This window comes from Trachypithecus francoisi, unplaced genomic scaffold (genome assembly GCF_009764315.1).
Source record: "Trachypithecus francoisi isolate TF-2019V2 unplaced genomic scaffold, Tfra_2.0 Lachesis_group1, whole genome shotgun sequence".
NCBI classification, from domain to species: Eukaryota; Metazoa; Chordata; class Mammalia; order Primates; family Cercopithecidae; genus Trachypithecus; species Trachypithecus francoisi.
In genome coordinates this window covers 137,517,425-137,537,214 of record NW_022681454.1, presented here as the reverse complement: position 1 = coordinate 137,537,214, position 19,790 = coordinate 137,517,425, and the positions used below count along the sequence as shown (strand labels likewise).

At 40.7% G+C, this 19,790-nt stretch overlaps 1 protein-coding gene across 1 annotated transcript in view; it reads left to right on the top strand.

Moving 5' to 3' along the window:
- TBC1D9 (TBC1 domain family member 9) overlaps positions 1-19,790 on the top strand; it is a 139,699-nt gene that overhangs the window by 58,627 nt on the left and 61,282 nt on the right. The window contains exon 3 of the mRNA XM_033215332.1: positions 13,948-14,066. Within this exon, the coding sequence (XP_033071223.1) occupies positions 13,948-14,066 (119 nt within the window). The remainder of the gene's footprint in view (positions 1-13,947; positions 14,067-19,790) is intronic.

Below are 19,790 nucleotides of genomic sequence, written 5' to 3'. Positions count from 1 at the left end.
ATGTTGGCCAGGCTGGTCTCGAACTCCTGACCTGAAACGATCTGCCCACCTCGGCCTCCCAAAGTGCTGGGATTACAGGTGTGAGCCAGTGCACCCAGCAAAAAAAAATTTTTAATCTTGCTTTTGTTGGATCTCTCATAAGAACTTCTAGTCCAAATTGGCCAAGTTTTTTGTTGTTGTTGTTTTTGAGACGGAGTCTTGCTCTGTTGCCCAGGCTAGAATGCAGTCGCGCGATCTTGGCTCACTGCAACCTCCGCCTCCCAGGTTCAAGCGATTCTCCCGTCTCAGCCTCCCAAGTAGCTGGGATTACAGGCTCGTGCCACCACAGCTAATTTTTGTATTTTTAGTAGAGATGAGGTTTCACCATGTTGGTCAGGCTGGTCTTGAACACCTGACCTCAGGTGATCCACCCCCCTCAACCTCCCAAAGGGCTGGGATTACAGGCATGAACCACTGTGCCCAGACTTTTTTTTTTTTTTTTTCTACAATTTCTTTTTTTGTAGAGATGGTGCCTCTCTGGGTTGCCCAGCCTGGTCTTGAACTCCTGCTTTGGCCTCCCAAAGTGCTGGGATTTCAAGCATGAGCCACTGCAATTGGCCCAAAATGGCCAAGTTTTTGTTTGCATGTGGCTTTTAAAACAGCCATAAGAAAAGTAAGGTCACTATATGAATACTTTTTTTAACTTTTATTTTTTCGCCTCTACTTGATTTACAGGAAAGTTGAGCAGATTGTTCAGAGAACTCTCATTTGTACCACCCTCCATGCAGAGTTTCCACTATTGTTAACATCTTACTGTGGTGCGTTTGTTATAATTAATGAACCAGTGTTGATACATTATTTGTAAGTAAAGTCTGTTGTTCAGATTTCCCTTTTTCTTTTTCTGTTTCAGTATCCCATCTGGTATAACATTATAGTTAGTCGGTCATATCCCGTTAGGCTCCTCTTGGCTGTGGAAGTTTCTCCAATTTTCCTGGGCTTGGATGATCTTGACAGTTTTGAAAGATACTGATCCAGTATGTTTTGGCATGCTCCTCAATTGGAACTTGTTTGATATTTTTCTCATGATTAGACAGGGGCATAGATTTAGATCACAGAGATAAAGGACCATTTTGTTTCACATTGCCAAGTGTACATTTTATCAACATGATTTATGACTGTGGGCCTCCTTGATCACCTCCCTGAAATAGTGTTTTTTTAGGTTTCTCCACTGTAAAGTTACTCTGTTCTTCCCCTTTTCAAACTATTCTCTTTGGAGGAAAATCACTATGTGCAGTCCATACTTAAGGAGCAGGGATTTTTCTCTCCTTTAGGGTAGACTGTCTACATAATTTGTGGAGAATTCTTTTACACAGTAAATTTATCTCTTCTCCCTCATTTATTTATTTAATTATTTATGTCACTATAGACTCATGCCTATTTATTTCATCTTCTGGGTTATAATCCAACACTACTTTATTCTTGGCTCAAATTGTTCTGGCTTCAGCCATTGGGAGCTTTTTCAGTTGACTTCATTCATTTTTAAAATTGATGTTTACTTTGTTGGAAGTGCTGTGCTGGGATCTAAAAATATGAAGACAATTATATTTGGTCTCTGCTCTTGAGAAACGTACAGTCTAGTGAGGATACAAGTAAATAGTCAATTACAGCCCAGTGTGAACCAGTGCCTTACGGTTCCATTGAATTTCTGGGCATCCAACTAAACAGAGGAATATAGGCTGGCCTCCTACAGAATTAGAAGAGGTTATCTAGGTGTGATTTCAGGCTGCTGGCAAGCTCCATTGCCTGGGTAATTCTCCCTCAGGGATCTAGTAGTATCTGAAATTCTAACATTGTAATTATGTCTCTCCTGCTCCCCGCCGGAGACAGAGTCTTGCTCTGTTGCCCAGGCTGGAGTGCAGTGGCATAATCTCAGCTCACTGCAACATCTGCCTCCTGGGTTCAAGCGATTCTCTTGCCTCAGCCTCCTGAGTAGCTGGGATTACAGACACGCGCCACCATGCCCGGCCAATTTTTGTATTTTTAGTAGACACAGAATTTACTATGTTGGTTGGGCTGGTCTCAAACTCCTGACCTCATGATCCGCCCACCTTGGCCTCCCAAATGCTGGGATTACAGGCATGAGCCACCATACCAGACCATAATTATGTCTTTTTAAATGTATTCTGAGATGCAAGCAGCCCAATGAGAGACAATTAACTGTAACCATTGTTTACACATCCCATGAACGAAGGCATGGCTTCAAGGTTCAGAGCAGTGGGAAAACCTATCTAGAAGTGAAGAATGGGGATTGAGTGAGAGGAAGCTGATAAAGGATTAAGGAAGAGGAAGCTGGGACTCTGACCTGTACAGACTTACCAGTGTAACCCAGGGTCCTGGAAGACAGTGTTCCAGTCTTCTCTGCACGTTTACCCACCACAGAGGGAGCCCGTAGAAGGGAAAGTACCATCTGGCCTGCCATAGTTGATTGGGTAAGCATCACATTTAGTTGGCAAACAATCTAGAATCATGTTTTGTAGCCAGCAGATGAAGAACTAAAAAGAAAGAAGTTAAAAGCCAGGGAAAGCCACTACCTCATAAGGGTGTGGAAAGGACGCCGCCACCTCCTTCTCGCTCAGTTTCCAGCAATCCTGCCGCAAGTGCCCAACTGCTTGCGAGATCCTTTGCAGGCAGGAGGTCTTCAGAGCCCTCAGATCTCTCCTTACAGCCCTCCAGCCTCCTGGTCTTCCCACCTCAATTTCTGGTGATGTAAGGAACTGGTTTGTGTCTCCTGTGACTTTTCCTCTGACCCTGAGCCATCACCTTTGTTGTCTCTGACATTTATAATGTCATTGCCTGACATTACTACTCCTCAGTCTGATTCTGGGGCTTTGCCATGGTATTGCTATGACACAGATCTTCCTGTGAATACTCCTATGGGATAGAATTGGGTGTTACAAAGCTGAGTTATTCCTGAATTATTTGCTGAGCCCAGGCTAAGGAACACTAAGCTGTAAATGCTAATGGCATAATTTATTGTCCAAAGTGATGTGTAGTTTTCTTTTCCCAGTGGTACCTGTCACAATGAAATCACTGCATGATTTCATTATAATAAACCCAGAATGATTTTAGTTTTTGTATATATTGATTATCCATAGAGATAGCTCCAGAATTTCTTTATGGAAGCCTGAGCAACAGAGCGAGACAAGTGTTGTGAAAGTGGTTTTGTGTTGTTGTTGTATTTTGTTGCATTTTGTATTGTTTTTTTTGAGGCAGTGTCTTACTCTGTCCCCCAGGCTGGAGTTCAGTGGCGTGATCTCGGCTCATCACTGCAACCTCTGCCTCCCAGGCTCAAGTGATCCTCCCACCTCTGCCTCCCAAGTAGCTGGGACTACAGGCAGGCACCACCGTTCCCTGCTAATTTATTTATTTATTTATTTTTTGTAGAGACAGGGTTTTGCCATGTTGCCCAGCCTGATCTTAAATTCCTGTGCTCAAGCCATCCACCTGCCTCAGCTTCCCAAAGTGCTAGGATTACAGGTGTGAGCCACCATGACAGGCCACCATTAATTGTTCTTTCTTACTGATTTCCATTTCAAATCCAAGTTACTGGCTCCCTTTCATAAGATTTTAAGAGCAGAAGCTACTCCCTTAAGATTTTTAAAATGTATCTGTACCTTATTGTTTGTAAATTTAATGTTATTTTTCATAAACTACAAAGTTAGTATGGGATAGGAAAATATATTAAAAACTTCTGATTTGCTAGGATTTTATGAAATATTGCTATAAAAGAAACTTCCGCAGACAACTGGGTAAGTCTAACTCACTGCCTTGTGGAATCCATGGGATTATAAAACCTTTTTCTATAAATCTTGATCTTGTCATGTGTTTTGTAAACCTTTAATAAGCATAAATTGAGTTAAAGGGAGCATCTGCCACCAATGTCTTGACATAGACCACATAGAGCAGTAGTAGTGTTATTGGTAAATCCTAGCTGTATGATTTGCCTTAGACTTGACCCAAATGAAATCAGGCAGGAGGACTCTTTCGGACCATCTTACTGCCACTATAATAAGCACCTGGCCCTGGGCAATATGAATCATACAGAAAGCGGGGTGGAGGTACCACGAATTATTTGATGAGACATTATTTTCATATGCCTCCTCTTTTTATTTTTTTTATTTTTTGAGATGGACTCTTGCCCTGCCACCCAGGCTAGAGTACAGTGGCACAATCTCAGCTCACTGCAACCTCTGCCTCCTGGATTCAAGTGATTCTCCTGCCTCAGCCTCCCAAGTAGCTGGGATTACAGGTGCCTGCCACCACGCCTGGGTAATTTTTGTGTTTTTAACAGAGATGGAGTTTCACCGTGTTGGCCAGGCTGATCTTGAACTTCTGACTCAGGTGATCCGCCCATCTCAGCCTCCCAAAGTGCTGGGATTACAGACGTAAGCCACCATGCCCAGCTCGCCTCATAATTACTAACAAATAATCTTCTGTTAGTTTATCCAGACTGGTCTGAAGAAGTTGATCATTTACATTTCCTTGACATGGAGAAATTTAATTGGGAAAGGGAGCCAAAAAACTTTCCTAAACAATGACCATTTCATTTCACTAGTACCCAAAATGCAGTTTTTGTTCTTTTTGGCTAATATGCCGTTATGTCAACAATTCTAGCCTACAGAAGGGCATTTTGTTTAGTGGTTTGTACGGTAAATTCTACCTTTTATCCAGCCAGTTTTGTTGAGCTGGTTATACTGTACTCTGACAATTCTGTCTCTCATGGTTTACCAGTGAATTGACTATTTTGCACCTGGGGCTCACATGAGAATACTAAACAGGTACAGATATGCCCCCAGCAGCTCTTGTTTTGGATATGGTGTTCCAGAGGCGGGAGAGAGCCCAGTCCATTGTCTTCCTTGGCCTTTGGTTGGCAGAGGTAGAAAGCCATTTGGCTTTCTCTCCATTATAAGGACTAGAAGGTTCTAACAGTAAAAAGGGTTGGTTATGTGATCTCCATGGGAATATGGACACATAGGAATGTAGGTCATTCCAAGGATACAATCTAAAGAAAGGAGTTCTGGGACAGCTCAGGAGAATTAGAAACAAAGATACAGAAGAGCTGCTTTCAGTTCCTTCTGGATGCATCTGACCTTCAAAAAGGGCTAATAAAGTAAAGCGTGGAGGGGATGTGTTTGACGGACAGCTCACTGATAACAATACTGAACAGTGCCTTGATTTGGCTGTGTATTGATTTAGTATCCCTTCCATTCCAGAATGTCATCTGGGCCTAGATGGTCATTGTGTTTCAGAAATGAAAGATAGATCAGCCACCGTCTTGCCTGCCCCTCTTATTGTAGTAGGATGCAGAGGCAAGGTGAATTGTCCAAGTTCACATTCCTGGTTATAACTAGTTATGTGGTGCTCAGACCAAGTTCTCAGGTCTCCCCAGTCCCATCCCAGGACTTCTTAAGCGGCACCATTTTGGCTTTTATGATTAAATATTCTTTTAGTTAGCAAATGGTAAGACCCAGAGTTTAATTAAAGATTGCTAATTGGTTCTGCTCTTATTCTCTACTGTAAATAAAGAAAGTGTTGGGTAATTTAGTTGCCTTCTGCATGAGGCAGACGTAATGTGAAAGTTGATAGGTATTTTTGTAATTCTTTCTTGGTCTGTGTAACTCAAGGACTATTCTCGTATCCTTAGAAACACAGTGAGTTAAGAAAGCAAACAAAAATAATTGCTTGTTTTTCTTCAAGCAATACATGTTTATTGCAAAAATTACAAAATATAGATACATAAAATGAATAAAAAGAAAACAAAGTACCATATCATAAATCATCACTTTCTAGACTTTAAAAAATCTCCAATATACTTTATATACCTATATATACAAATACATAGCTGGGGCTACAGGTGCACGCCACCACTCCTGGCTAATTTTTGTATTTTTAGTAAAGATGAGGTTTCATCATGCTGTCCAGGCTGATCTCAAACTCCTGACCTCAAGTGATACACCCACCTCGGCCTCCCCAAGTGCTAGGATTACAGGTGTGAGCCACTGTACCTGACCTATCAATTTTAATAAGTAGATATTTTATGTGAATATAACATAAATGATCTACTCAGTATGTTATTGGAAATCTAGGGTTTTTTCCCCGAATGTTACTGTATTTTGAACAATCTTAGTGAATATTCTCCTAACAAAATCTTTGCACATTCTCTTAATTATCACCTTAGGATAAATTTATGGAAGTAGATATGTTGAATCAAAGAATATACATATAATTAAAATAGCAAAAATTAAAAAGTTAAAAAGAGGATATGCATGTAATTAATATCTCTAGCCTGATTGCCCTCCAGAAAGATAGACGTTTGTGTTCTCACTATCCAGTAAAATAAGGATGTTAATACTGATTCTTACTGCCAAGGCTGAATGAGTTACCTGGGACTCTCTGTTCTCAAAGTGATTATAAAGCTGTGAGCATATTATTATGCCCATAAGAGATTATAAGCAGAGTTATGTCAGAATCTTATCATAGTTATACAAGGGCATCTAGGCATATAATATGTACCCTTTGCAGTCAAACATAAGAGTTCCAGGGCCCAAGAGGTTTGTGCTAAATGTATGTTAGTCGAGCAATAGTTAAGCAGCTAGTTTCTTTTCTTGACATCAGAAGACAGAAATATTTTCTGAATCACATTTCAAGATGAGGTCTTTGTGTTCTGCTGCTTAAGATAATTCCAAAAGTAATTATTTGGTGTTTTCTGTGTTCTAGGCCTATGCTAAGGACTTGAAGTGTATTACCTGACTTAATCTGTAGCACAAACCAATGTATTAAATGTTGTTTTTTACATATTACAGACAAGAAATCTGAAGGACAAAGAGGTTAAAGTAACTTACCCATGGCCGCAGAGTTAGCATGTGGCATTGTAGAAGTTTGAAACCAGGTGTGCTTTTTTGACGTGGTCTGAGGCATTAAGTAAAATTGCCTCACTCATAACCAGGCTTCTTCTTATTTCAGATAATTTAACCTTTATTCCTACTCGCTGCACTTGTAAAACATGGTAGAAGGCAGCAAAGTGTAGCAATTTAGAGTGTGGACTTTGAATGTGCACAGTGGCTCATGCCTGTAATCCCCACACTTTGGGAAGCTGAGTTGGGAAGATCACTTGAGCCCAGGAGTTCGAGACCAGACTGGCTAACATAGTGAGACTCTGTCTCTATTAAAATAAATAAATAAATGAAAAAATATTAAAAAAAAAAAAAAAAAAAAAGAATGTAGGCTTCAGAGCCAGAAAAATCTGGATATGTTTGACAGTTTTGTTGTTGTTTTTTTTGCAACAGGATCTCCCTCTGTAGTGGAGTGAGCAAGGCTGGAATGCAGTGGCACAGTCACAGCTCACTGCAGCCTTGATCTCCCATTCTTAGGTGACCCCGTACCTCAGCCTCCTGAGTAGCTGGCACACACCATCACACCCTGGTAATTTTTGTAGAGATAGGGTTTCACCATGTTGCCCATGCTGGTCTCGAACTCCTAGGCTCAAGTGATCCATCTACCTTGGCCCCTCAAAGTGCTGGGATTACAGGTGTGAGCCACCATGCCCGGCCTGTTTGACATTTCCGAAGTTAAGTGTGATGCCTATTCTTGGTAAGCACAAATAATAGAGGGCATTATCATTATCATCTTACTTAACCTGATTATAATTATAACTTTAGTTAGATGTGGATTTTGAAAAAGTATATTTTCATTTGTTTCTAAAAATGTTTCAAATCACCATGTTATTTTTGGGTTTTGTCTTTTGCCCTCTCTGAATGTAAGTTTGCAATTTTTCTGGGTGTAGAAAGTACAAGGTGGCTTAGTAAATACAGGGACAAGTTAAATGTTGCTCCAGTGTGTGGAGTAATACTCTTGCCTTCATTTGGTATGGAAACTTCAAAATTATCATCTTTGTGGCTAAGATTATATTGGAAAAGGCCATAATACAGATGATTTCTTCATTTGGTTCCCTTTATTTAATTAGCTTCAAGTGCTATTCATGTGAGCTCAGTGATCCACAGAGCCTGCTCTGAATCTGAAAATACTAGGTCAGTTGCTTTTTAATCCTTTGGAGGCTTATTGGGTTTTTTGTTTTGTTTTCTGCTATGTGATGAGTGGTTTTTATTTTTATATGCACATACAAGTGTACCTACACATGTGCGTACATACACTTATGATCAATGAGAATTTACCATTTTAGTTATTCTACAATACAGGTTTTTCTCAAGTTCTGCAGTCCCAGAAACAAAATGTATTATTCCTAGGAGATAGGAAGAAAAAAAATGTATTATGACTCATGCATCATGCAAGAAATGTCTGCCAAATATCTATCAATGGAGCCTTAAACCTTTGTTCTTAATCCTCAGAGGCCAGACATGATAGAATCATTTTGAAGGTTCATCTTCTATTTATTTCAAGTAGACTTCATGACTTTAAGATAGATTTCAAGCTAGATGAATAATTAGACTATGATGATTTCGTATTTTTCATCATTGCAGACAACATGAAAAAGTTTGTCCAGGTGTATATTTAGGGCCTCTGGCCATTACCCTAAAAAACTGCTCTAAATGATGAAGATTCTTATTTTTTTAGAAATCAATGTCTAAACCTTAAGCCTATCAAGCGTTCTAGTTTTTAGCCACAGCAGAATGCTTTAACTTGCATTTCCTGAAGGATTCTCATACCCAGCCTCAGGGTTCTTTGTTATTCCAGCTGATTACACAGTCGGGTCAGCTTGTTTTTCCTGCTGCATCTCTGTAAATGGGGCCTGTCCAGAAAATCTACAGCCAAGCCATTCCTTTCTCTTCTGAGTGTCCTAACACAGTTTCTTCAAGCTGCTGGATAAACAGATTAGTTCCTTGTCAGGGTCATGACAAAGGAGCTTCATACTATCTCACTTTAACAACAAGTTCTTAGACTTGAATTATTGCAGCACTGTACTTACTTACTTGAGAAATGGAAGAGCCATTTATAAGCAACATTTGGGATTCAAACACGTTTCCTTTGGAGTCTCACAGGTTGCTAAGGAGTGGTCCAGAAAAAGTGGCATTTGCTCTGATATGGCTGAGAGGTAACTTGGACCCTTTTCTCTGGGGTGAGAAGTGACAGAAGTGGCCATCTGCTTCCAGAAGTATTTTTACTGGATTGGCATCTTCAGACGATAGTGGTGAATTCAGTCCTGGCTTTAGGTATCCTCATAGTTTTAGTGACCAGAACCTGGAGCTGGAACACCTGTCCTCACTGCTTCTTTGTGCATTTAGGAAAGCATTCAGAGAATATGGTACATTTGTGCAGTAAATATAAATTTAAAAACATACTTTGACATTATTCTCCCCAGAAAGTATCTGTTAGGTCTAGACAGGAATCCATAGTTCAATTCCTAAAGCTGCTGTTTACTGATGGTGTTTGTCTTTTATCATTTCTAAAATAGCATATGATGATAATGGGTTCATACTATGATACACAAAGTTCTTCTGACTCTTGAGTGGTGCTCTCACCATGCTCTGTCCTTTACCAAGTCATCACACCAGGACCTTTACTTTCAGAGTTCCTGCTACACTGGTCATAGAATCCAGTCTTCTGAAACTTCTTAGGCTTGGATGTAGCCAGAAGAAACCTCCAAAACCTCTTTTGGCTGTACTGAAACAGCCACAAAGCACTGAGCACGCCAAAAGGCTTGAAGATCCTGGGACTTACGGTCCCAGTACCTCTCCTGTACATGGGAGTAATGAGTGGCTGGTGATGACTCCAAACGGCCAGGCTTTTCATGTGACACAAGTATGGGAGGAAGGAAAGGAGACAGAGGACAGAACAAAAACAGTACAAGCAGAAGCAATAGGTTTGGGGCTAGTGCTGGTAAAGGAAGATAGACATGTAGGCATTACCTACCTCATAGCGAGCAGTAGAGAAAAGAGCCAGTGGTGAGAACAATGTTGGAGGTGGATGGTGGGGATTATGGAAATGATGGACAGTGGGCAGTGCGGAACAGCAGATCCTGGGGCAGCAGAGGAGGCAACAGATGGGGAAACAATGATAGTAAACCTGAACTTCAGTGCAAGATTACTCAGATGACTATTTGAAGATGGGGTGGGAAAGATACGTTAGCCATGTGGACCTTCATATAATGTCAGTGAAGGTTAGAGGTACAAGCAGATGTTTAGTGAATGAGTGCATTCATATGGGCATATACCATTTCTGCTATGGAAGTGTGTGTGTGGTGGGGATGTACATATAGAAATGTGTGCATAAAGAAACCTTCATCCTTTCTTAATGCATAAAGCACACAGGCCAGGCATGGTGGCTCATGCCTGTAATCCCAGCACTTCAGGAGGCCAAGGCTGGCGGATTGCTTGAGGCCAGGAGTTTGAGACCTACTAAAAATATAAAAACAATTAGCGGGGTGTGGTGAGATGCACCAGTAGTCCCAGCTACTGGGGAGGCTGAGGTGATAGGATCTCCTGAGCCCCAGGAGGTTGAGGATGCAGTGAGCCAAGATCATGCCACTGTACTCTAGCCTGGGCAACAGAGCATGACTGTGTCCCCCGCCAAAAAAAAAAGGGGGAGGAAGGGAAGGGAAGGGAGGGAGAAGGAGGAGGAAGGGAGGGGGAAGGGAGGAGGGAGGGAAGGGAGGGGAGGAAGGGGGAAGGGGAGGGGGAAGAGGAAGGGGGAGGGAAGGGAAGGGAGGAAGGGGGAAGGGGAGGGAAGGGAAGGGAGGAGGGGTAGGGGGAGGGTGGAAGGGGGGAAGGGGAGGAAGGAGGAAGGGAAAAGAATGGGGAAGGGAAAGGAAAAGGGAGAAGGGAAGGGCAAAGGGGGAAAGGGGGAAGGGAAGGGCAAAGGGGGAAGGGAAAGGAAAAGGGGGAAGGGAAGGGGGAAGGGAAGGGGGGAAGGGAAGGGGGGAAGGGAAGGGGGGAAGGGAAGGGGGGAAGGAAGGGGGAAGGAAGGGGGAAGGGAAGGGGGAAGGGAAGGGGGGAAGGGAAGGGGAAGGGAAGGGGGGAAGGAAGGGGGAAGGGGAAGGGAAGGGAAGGGGAAGGGAAGGGGGGAAGCAAGGAGGAAGGGAAGCTTTGAAAGCAGCGTGTGCAAAACTGATAGGTCTTGTGGCTGATGGGGGCTTTTCTATCCATGACAACCAAGGAATAGTGTTGGATTCCATGGGATTCTGAAAGTAAAGTACCTGGTGTGACAACTTGGTAAAGCGTAGAGCATAGTGAGATACCAATCAAGAGCCAGATTATCCTGGCTGAGCCAAGGCTCAGACTCTACAAGGCACATCTGTGATCAATGCAGGCAGGGACAGATGAGAGGCAAAACAGAGACGAATTATGCCTCCTGGGTCTGCAGAAGTCAGTCCTGTGGTTCCCAGGAATACCTTTGTCCTAAGGTGCAGTCCATCTGACAGTGCCAACAAGCACAGATGGAAGAGCCGGGTGGAGGATTCATGGCTGGCCTTTATTCTGCACAGGGCTCTCTCTGTGTCTGTTCCATGTCACAGCTGGTGATGGTGATGACCTGGTTACAGACAAGGAAGCACTCTGTATGCCTGAAAAAATGTTCCAATTAGTATTTAAAATTTTTAAGTTTAAAATATTTTAAAGCTCTCAAACTCCAAAATGACTCATTCCCTAAATATTTCAAATAGGCATTGTACTTTGCATTTGAACAGTATTTTTACTGTCCACAATGTATCTACAGACATTAGCCCTTGTGATTTTCACAGTATTTCTCTGAGATGGGTAAAGGTGGTGGTGGTTGTTTTGTTGGAGTCTCTCTCTCTCCACAGGGTCTCACCCTGTTGCCCAGGCTGAAGTGCCGTGTCACCATCATGGCTCACTGCAGCCTCAAACTCTTGGGTTCAAACTATCCTCCCACATCAGCCTCTGGCGTAGCTAGGAGCTACAGGTGTGTGCCACCACTCCCGGCTAATTTTTTAATTTTTTGTAGAGATGAGGGTCTCACTATGTTCCCCAGGCTGGTCTCAAACTCCTGGCCTCAAGTGATCCCCTCACCTCCCAAAGCACTGGGATGAGAGGAGTGTGCCACTGCCCCCAGCCAGTTTTGTGTTTTTAACTGATCTCAATTTTACAGAATTTGAGACAGAGATTAGGCACCTGTCTAAAGTCACCCAGCTGACTGTTGGCAAAGAAGGAGGGGGTACCCGGGTGTCCTGATTTCAGAGTCTTGCCATGACATTGTAGGACAGTTATCCCACTACTTTTACACGTGGTCATCTATGGCCCTGAAGGAGCAAGTGTGGAAAATACCCAGGAAGAGGAGCAATGTATTCTTCAGTGTTTTCACTGGACTCTTCTCCACTAAGAGACCTGCTTTTTTTTTTTTCTTTTAGACAGGGTCTCAATGTGTCGCTGTCCAAGCTGGAGTACAGTGGTGTGATCATGGCTCACTGCAACCTCAACTTCCTAGGCTCATGTGGACCTCTCACCTCCGCCTCCCAAGTAGCTGGAATACAGGCACACGCCACCACATCTGACTAATTTTTCTTATTGTTATTTGTAGAGACTGGGTCTCCCCATGTTACCCAGGCTGGTCTTGAACTCCTGGGCTCTAGTGATCCTCCTGCCTTAGCCTCCCGAAGTGCCAGGATCACAGCCATGAGCCACTGCACTCAGCCGATACCTGCTTTTTATTCTTCACATAAGCATCCCTTGTAGGCAATTTTGATGTTTAGTCTCAAAGTAAAAGAAAGTAAATGTGGGTTTTGTTTTGCCTTTCCTCAGTGTATCTGAAATTTGTCATTCTCTCTCTCTCATGAATTTCTTTCTCTCATTCTCTCAGAGATTTTAGTTCTGCCACAGTTCTGAGTATAATTGCAGATACACTTGTGTCTCCTGTCTTTCTTTCTTTGTCAAGAATCAGAGATTCTGAGATCTCACTGATGACAAAGAACAGAGAGAAAAGGTACTTTAAAGAAATCAAGTAAAATATAACTTGGAAATCGAAGGAGAATCCTGAGGGGTGAATCAATGGAATCACAAAATCCTTCTTCAGTTCTGGAATGAGCAGTGCATACTATATATATACACACACACATATATAGACACACACACATATATATATGACACACATACACACACATATATATGATATATGGACAAATTATAAAAAGCCATTTTTCTATAAGATCATTAACAATCACTAGGGGAATTTAGTCCAATATCTTTATACCCCCACCCTGATGGCATACCTATTATGCCCTGCAGCTGTGAGCAGAAACAGAGTAGTGATTACATATGCTGCAAAGCTGATTGTTTAAGTTTGGAGGTTGCCAGAAGAGGTATCTTAAATGCTTCTTATTATTGACCAAAATGTGGTGACTTGGTTGAGGCTACAAGGATGACCTCATCCCATTACATTTCGAGGCAACCGTGCTAATGAGAGCCAGGCTGCTATTCCCTAGTGATAGTCCATTTTCACATCTCATTCATAATTGAAGTGAGTGAGAGTAATTTTTTGGCCATTATAGGAGGTGGTTACATCAGTTCTCCAGTGGCATACCAAAGATCTCATATTGTTGCAACTTAACGACTGTAACCTGGTATCATAAGATCTATGTTACTCTGTAAAGTGCAAATTCTAGAAGGGAGGAAAGGGGAGGGATGTGCTAAACTCTAATCTACAAAAGTGAATCTGAGAAGTGTTGCTGCCTTCTGATCTGAAACAGTGTCCTCAAAGCCTCTGCACTCACCTAATCAAACTTGATTATAACACAACTTGATTATAATATTACTCTTGCGTTTCCACATCCTTAAATATCTTGTGTGTGTGTCTCCTCTGGAGGAGAGAAAACATTTGAAGGCAGAGCTCTTAATCTGATAGTCTCCTTTGATGGTATAGACTATATTGACAAAGTGAGCCTGGTTTTTAAAATATCTTTGACATGAAATCTGACATGAATGATTATTTTCATTTGTACAGGTGGTTCCAGGAAAGAAATCACTGAACACTGGGAATGGCTTGAGCAAAATCTCTTGGAGACACTCTCCATCTTTGAAAATGAGAATGATATCACCACATTCGTGAGAGGAAAAATACAGGTAGTGGGATAAAAGAAAAACCTTTTTAGTTGGAAATAATTTCAAATTTATCGAAATGTTGTAAAAATAAGAATTGAATAAAACATACCTGTATCCCTTTACCCAAATTCACCTGATAACATTTTACACCATTTGCTTTGTTGGTGTGTGTTTACCTCCTCTCCTGAATACTTCAGTGTGTATTTTCTAAGAATAGGGCTATTCTTTTTTTTTTCTTTTATTGATACATGGTATTTTAGATATTTATGGGGTACATGTAAGTGTTTTTTACATCATCGAATGTGGAATGATCAAGTCAAGGTATTTGGGGTATTCATCATCTGGAGTATTTATTATTTCTATGTGTTGGTAACATTTCAAGTCCTCTCTTCTAGCTACTTTGAAAGAGATAATATAGTGTTGCTAACTGTAGTCACCTAGTCACTATGAAACATTAGAACTTATTTCTTCTGTCTAACTGTAAGTTTGTACCATTCACCAGCCTCTTTGTTCCCCATCCCACCTTCACAACTTTCCTAGCCTCTGGAATCTATCATTCTACTCTATCTCCATGTGACCAAGTTTTTAAGCTCCCACATGTGAATGAGAACATGCAGGATGTTCTGTTAAATAATAACACTACATTTATCACCTGCAGTATTTAACATTATATGTACATTTAACATTAATACTAGAATATTTGACACACATTCTAATTTCGTTAACTGGCCCACTTAATGCCCTTTATAGCCTTTGCTACCCCCACTCCAATACAGGTTATTATCTAGGAAGACATTGCATTTAGTTTTCATTTTTTAGTCTCCTTCAGCCTGGAATATTTCCGTAGCCTTTCCTTGTCTTGTATGACATTGAGGTTTTTAAAGTATAAAATTCTGGTTTTTTTACTGGAATGTTTTCATTATACATTTCGTCAGATATTATGAATCGATTCAGATGTTGCATTCCTGGATGGAATACTGTGTAGGTGATCTTGTGTCCTCCTCAAGGTATTATTTCTTGAGGCACATGACACTCATTTACCCCTCTTTGGCATTATAAGCCCAAGGTGTTATATCCAATTTCTCCACTGTAGAGTTACTAATTTTGGCTCTGCAGATAATAAACAGTTTTCTGTAAGAAAACATTTTCAGGCCACACAAATATATCACTCCTTGTCAAAATTTCCCTCTTGATTTAGGATTGATCCATTGATGATTTTTCATCTGAACCAGTCTTTACTGTGATAGTTGACAAGATGGTAATTTTATAAAATAATGCTTGTCCAATTCCAGGCCTCTCCCACATTTACCATTTGGCAACTATTGTTCTACTATAAGCAAGAGCCTTCCCTCCATTTATTTATTATTTATTGATGATTGATATGGACTCATGGATTCCTATATTTTCCAGTTGTATATGTTTCGTTACTGGACTTAATTATTTTGGTGCTCACACTATCCCAGATTTAGAGGGAGCCCCTACAAATTGCCTCCTTTGTCCTTGTCATAGTCCCCATTTATTTATTTATTTATTGAGACAGAGTTTCGCCCTTGTTGCCCAGGCTAGGGTGCAGTGGTGCGATCTCTGCTCACTGCAACCTCTGCCTCCTGGGTTCAAGCGATTCTCCTGCCTCAAGAGATCAAACCTGCAGTGAGCCATGATTGCACCACTGCACTCCAGCCTGGGCAACAGAGTGAGACTCTGTCTCAAAAAAAGAAAAAAAGAGCTGTAGGAAGAAACTAAAGCTTAGAAGTGACAATAGCCAGGAGAAACGAGTAAAACAAACAAGGACCAATTATGTCAAACAGGCATTTTCCTTTTTGTTTGTATTACACCAAAAATGTCAGATTTAATTCCCCTGAAACCAATTATGAGGAGTGATTTGCTATTAATGCAGTTATGTGTGAAAGAATGTCATTCATGTGCAAATGAATGGTTTAAGTTTTCACATATTGTCCAGTAATCAAGGGAACCAACAAAGTTATTTAAGACCTAATTAGCTTTTATAAATTATAACTGTAATAGTTAACTACAGATGCAACCTTAATCCAAACAACTTATGTAGCATTTTGTGTATTTCTAACCAGACCTCCTTTTTCTTAACTATTTGTTTTATTTTTTTTTATTAGAGACAGAGTCTCACTACGTTGCCCAGGCTGGTCTTGAACTTCTAGGCTCAAGCAATCCACCCACCTCAGCTTCCCAAAGTGATGAAAGTACAGGCCTGAGTCACCATGCCCAGCCTCCCCACTTCTAATATGCATATTGTCATAATAGTAGTCTCATGTACATATAATTTTGTTCTCTTCTTTTTTTCTTGATCGGTATCTACAATATTGTTATATAATTTTTAGTTATTATTCCCTAATTGACTTTACCATTTCTGTCTTTCTAGAAGTCACCTTAGCTTCTAGACTAGTGGATGGCAGGTACAAATAAAAATCCAGTTAATACTTTTGTTCAAATAGTATAACTTTACCCACAGGCTGTGTTTTTCCCCCTTTGGGATAGATTACAAAATTTGAATGAATGGGTTAAGTAGTTTAAGTATTTTTAATAGACCTTAGTAGATATTGTCAGTATATTAAAATCTCTGTGTGATTACACCGTTGCTTGCTTTCAGCATTTTGGTTGTTTAAATTGTTTTTCAAATATAATAGGTAGAAGTTAAGGCCTTAATGTTTTAGTTTTGTCTTTGGTTATTATGGGGTTGAATAGTTTTTCATGTTTGCTAAGTTAAATTTCTCCTTTCTGTAAATTACCTGTCAATATTCTTTTGCATATTTAAATTTATATTGAATATCTGATATGATAGGATTTTCCAAAGTCATAAGAAGCTGTTGCCTAGAACTGGAATGACCTATTTTATATTATGTGAAACCTGTAGAAAGACCTGTAGAACCTGGGAAGGAGCTATTCTATCCTTTGTTCCATATTCTAGTCTACCTGGCTAAAAAATTATAGCCAACTAAGAAAAGGTTCTACATTCTGGATTATTTCCTTTCTTAGAGTTGAGAAAGTTGGGATATTAGCCTTATGGAGACTATTAGCCTCACTGTTGAAATGAGCTGGCAAGGCCTTGTCTGTTGATACTAGTATATTAGACCCTGGAGTGTTTCTGAGTGATGGTTCTTGGCTGTATTTACTCTCATATATAAAAGCATTTTCTCTTTAAAATTTCAATGAGCGGGCTGGGCGCGGTGGCTCTTGCCTGTAATCCTAGCATTTTTAGGAGGCCACGGTGGGCAGATCATCTGAGGTCAGGAGTTCGAGACCAGCCTGACCAACATGCAGAAACCCCATCTCTACTAAAAATACAAAAAAATTTAGCCAGGTGTGGTGCTGCATGCCCGTAATCCTACGTACTCGGGAGGCTGAGGCAGGAGAATCGCTTGAACCCAGGAGGCGAGGAGGTGGAGGTTGCAGTGAGCTGAGATCAAGCTATTGCCCTCTAGCCTAGGCAACAAGAGCAGAACTCCATCTCAAAAAAAAAAAAAAAATTCAATGAGCATTCTAGAAATGTGGTATTTAGTAGATCTTTAGATAGCATAGTTCTGCTCAAAATGTGTAGCTTTTATTTGGTTTGTTATGTGTCACTCATTCTCAAATTCTGCTCATTTTGACTTTAGATAAGAGTGCTACTGCAGTGACCCAGGAGAGTAGCATGTTAGCCCTCTTGAGGGTTTGCAGGCTTACCCTGAGTTGTTAGCCTTTGATGATTCCCTGGAGGCCCAGCTGCTGCTTTCTGTTAGCGGGTTCTCATTCAGTTATTTTTATGTGCTCATTCATTTATTTAATCTTTCATTCGTAGATGTTTTTTGATCCTTCTCTAAAGGCACTGACAACTTTGAAATGTCACATAGGCCATAGGTGTATTTGCCAACTGCGAAAGGCATTTTTCATCCCTCTTCCCTTCTGAATTGACTTCTCCTTCCCACCCACAGGTCCCATGCCCTCATGCTGCCTTCAGTTGTCTGAATTTCTTAAAGTAACACTACCAATGCCTGTTTGTCCCTAGAATAGTCTGGGTCCAAAATTGAGCTCCCTCCTGGCCTTCATTGAGCTTAATGTCTTTGTTCTCTTGGTGGAGTGATATCAATAGTAATTAGAGGAAAATATCCTTATTTTAGATATTTTTCCAGGGAAGCATGTTGCTACTTCTATTGCTATCCTTAATGCCCTCCAGTATGACCGAGGAACAGAAATTAGCAACTTGGTACCTAATTATTCAGGCATTGCTAACTCCAAAACAATTTTACATTTAGAAATCTACAACACTGGATTATACAATAAAGACTTAAGATATGGCCCCTTAAGAGATCTTTTAATTTGGAAAAACAACATGGATTCATTTAATAATTTTGAACATCTTTTAGGTGCTAGATATTGATGATTAAAGTGATCAAGACACTCTTTTTATCTTTGGAATTCATATTCAGTTGTAGAAGGACACATAAACATGCTATTTTCCGTCAGCATGTAAATTAAGACCACATAGACGTGAGAATGCTTAGAACCCATTTGGAATGGGGCTGGTTTCACAGGGAGGGTGGTATTTATGCTGGACCTGGAAAGGTTGACTTGGGAAGGTTGAGAGCAGATTTTATGGGTTAAGATTCAGTGCAGACTTCTTTTCTCTTTCACTGATAGCCTGTGGAAGATTTTAAGGTGGGAATGCTATAGTCAGATCTCTATTTCAGAAAAGTGACCATATAAAGTAAATTAGAGTGTGGAGAGTATTATCAGGATGCCATTTGAGAAGCTATTATATAGTAATTCCTGGACTGTGTAGAGGGACTTTGGGATGGTTTTGTTAGAACAGGATGAAGACTTGTCTTGGGGCTGTGCTTGCATAGTAAGCCCACCATTTGCTGTTACAGTTGTTGTTTACTAAGTAAACAACATGTTTGCTAAGTTAAATTTCTCCTTTCTATAAATTACCCGTCAATGTTCTTTTGCATATTTAAATTTATATTGAATATCTGATATGATAGGATTTTCCAAAGTCATAAGAAGCTGTTGCCTAGAACTGGAATGACCTATTTTATATTATGTGAAACCTGTAGAAAGACCTGTAGAACCTGGGAAGGAGCTATTCTATCCTTTGTCCTGTAGAACCTGGGAAGGAGCTATTCTATCCTTTTAACTAAAATTGAGCAGTGACAGAGATTACAGGAGACTGAAGCCCTTTCTCCTGCCATCCACTCAGCAGCATCACAACTACCAGCAACAGGGTAAAAGGTCTGCAGTGGAAATAAGACTCAGGAAATGATTTCAATACATAATGCAGAGAGAATCAACATCATGTGGGGGGAAAAGAATGATAGTTGAGAAAAGGCTCACAGGAGACTTAGGGACTTGGTAGGATTCACGAAACAGAACAGTCTGATTCCAGATTTTAGGCATGTAGAATGGGAGGACCACAGGCAAGAAGGTGGGAAAGTGCAGAAATGACATATTCAGGCCCCAAGGGTGCCTCAGGCTGGCTGCAGCACAGTTCCTGATGGGACATTTGGGTCAGACACAGTACAATGAGAAAAAGTTGCAGCATTGGTTGGATCCAAAAATGTACATGGATTTAGGCTACTCTGGGCACATTGCCTGTGGGTTACTCTGCTTCACAAGGAGCAGCCAGTCTGCAATAAAAATAAAAATTAAAATATTAAAACAAAGTGTACATGATCTAGATTTTCAGACTTTATACTGGTTGTGGTTGGAAACCGCTCAGGATTTTGGTAAGATTTT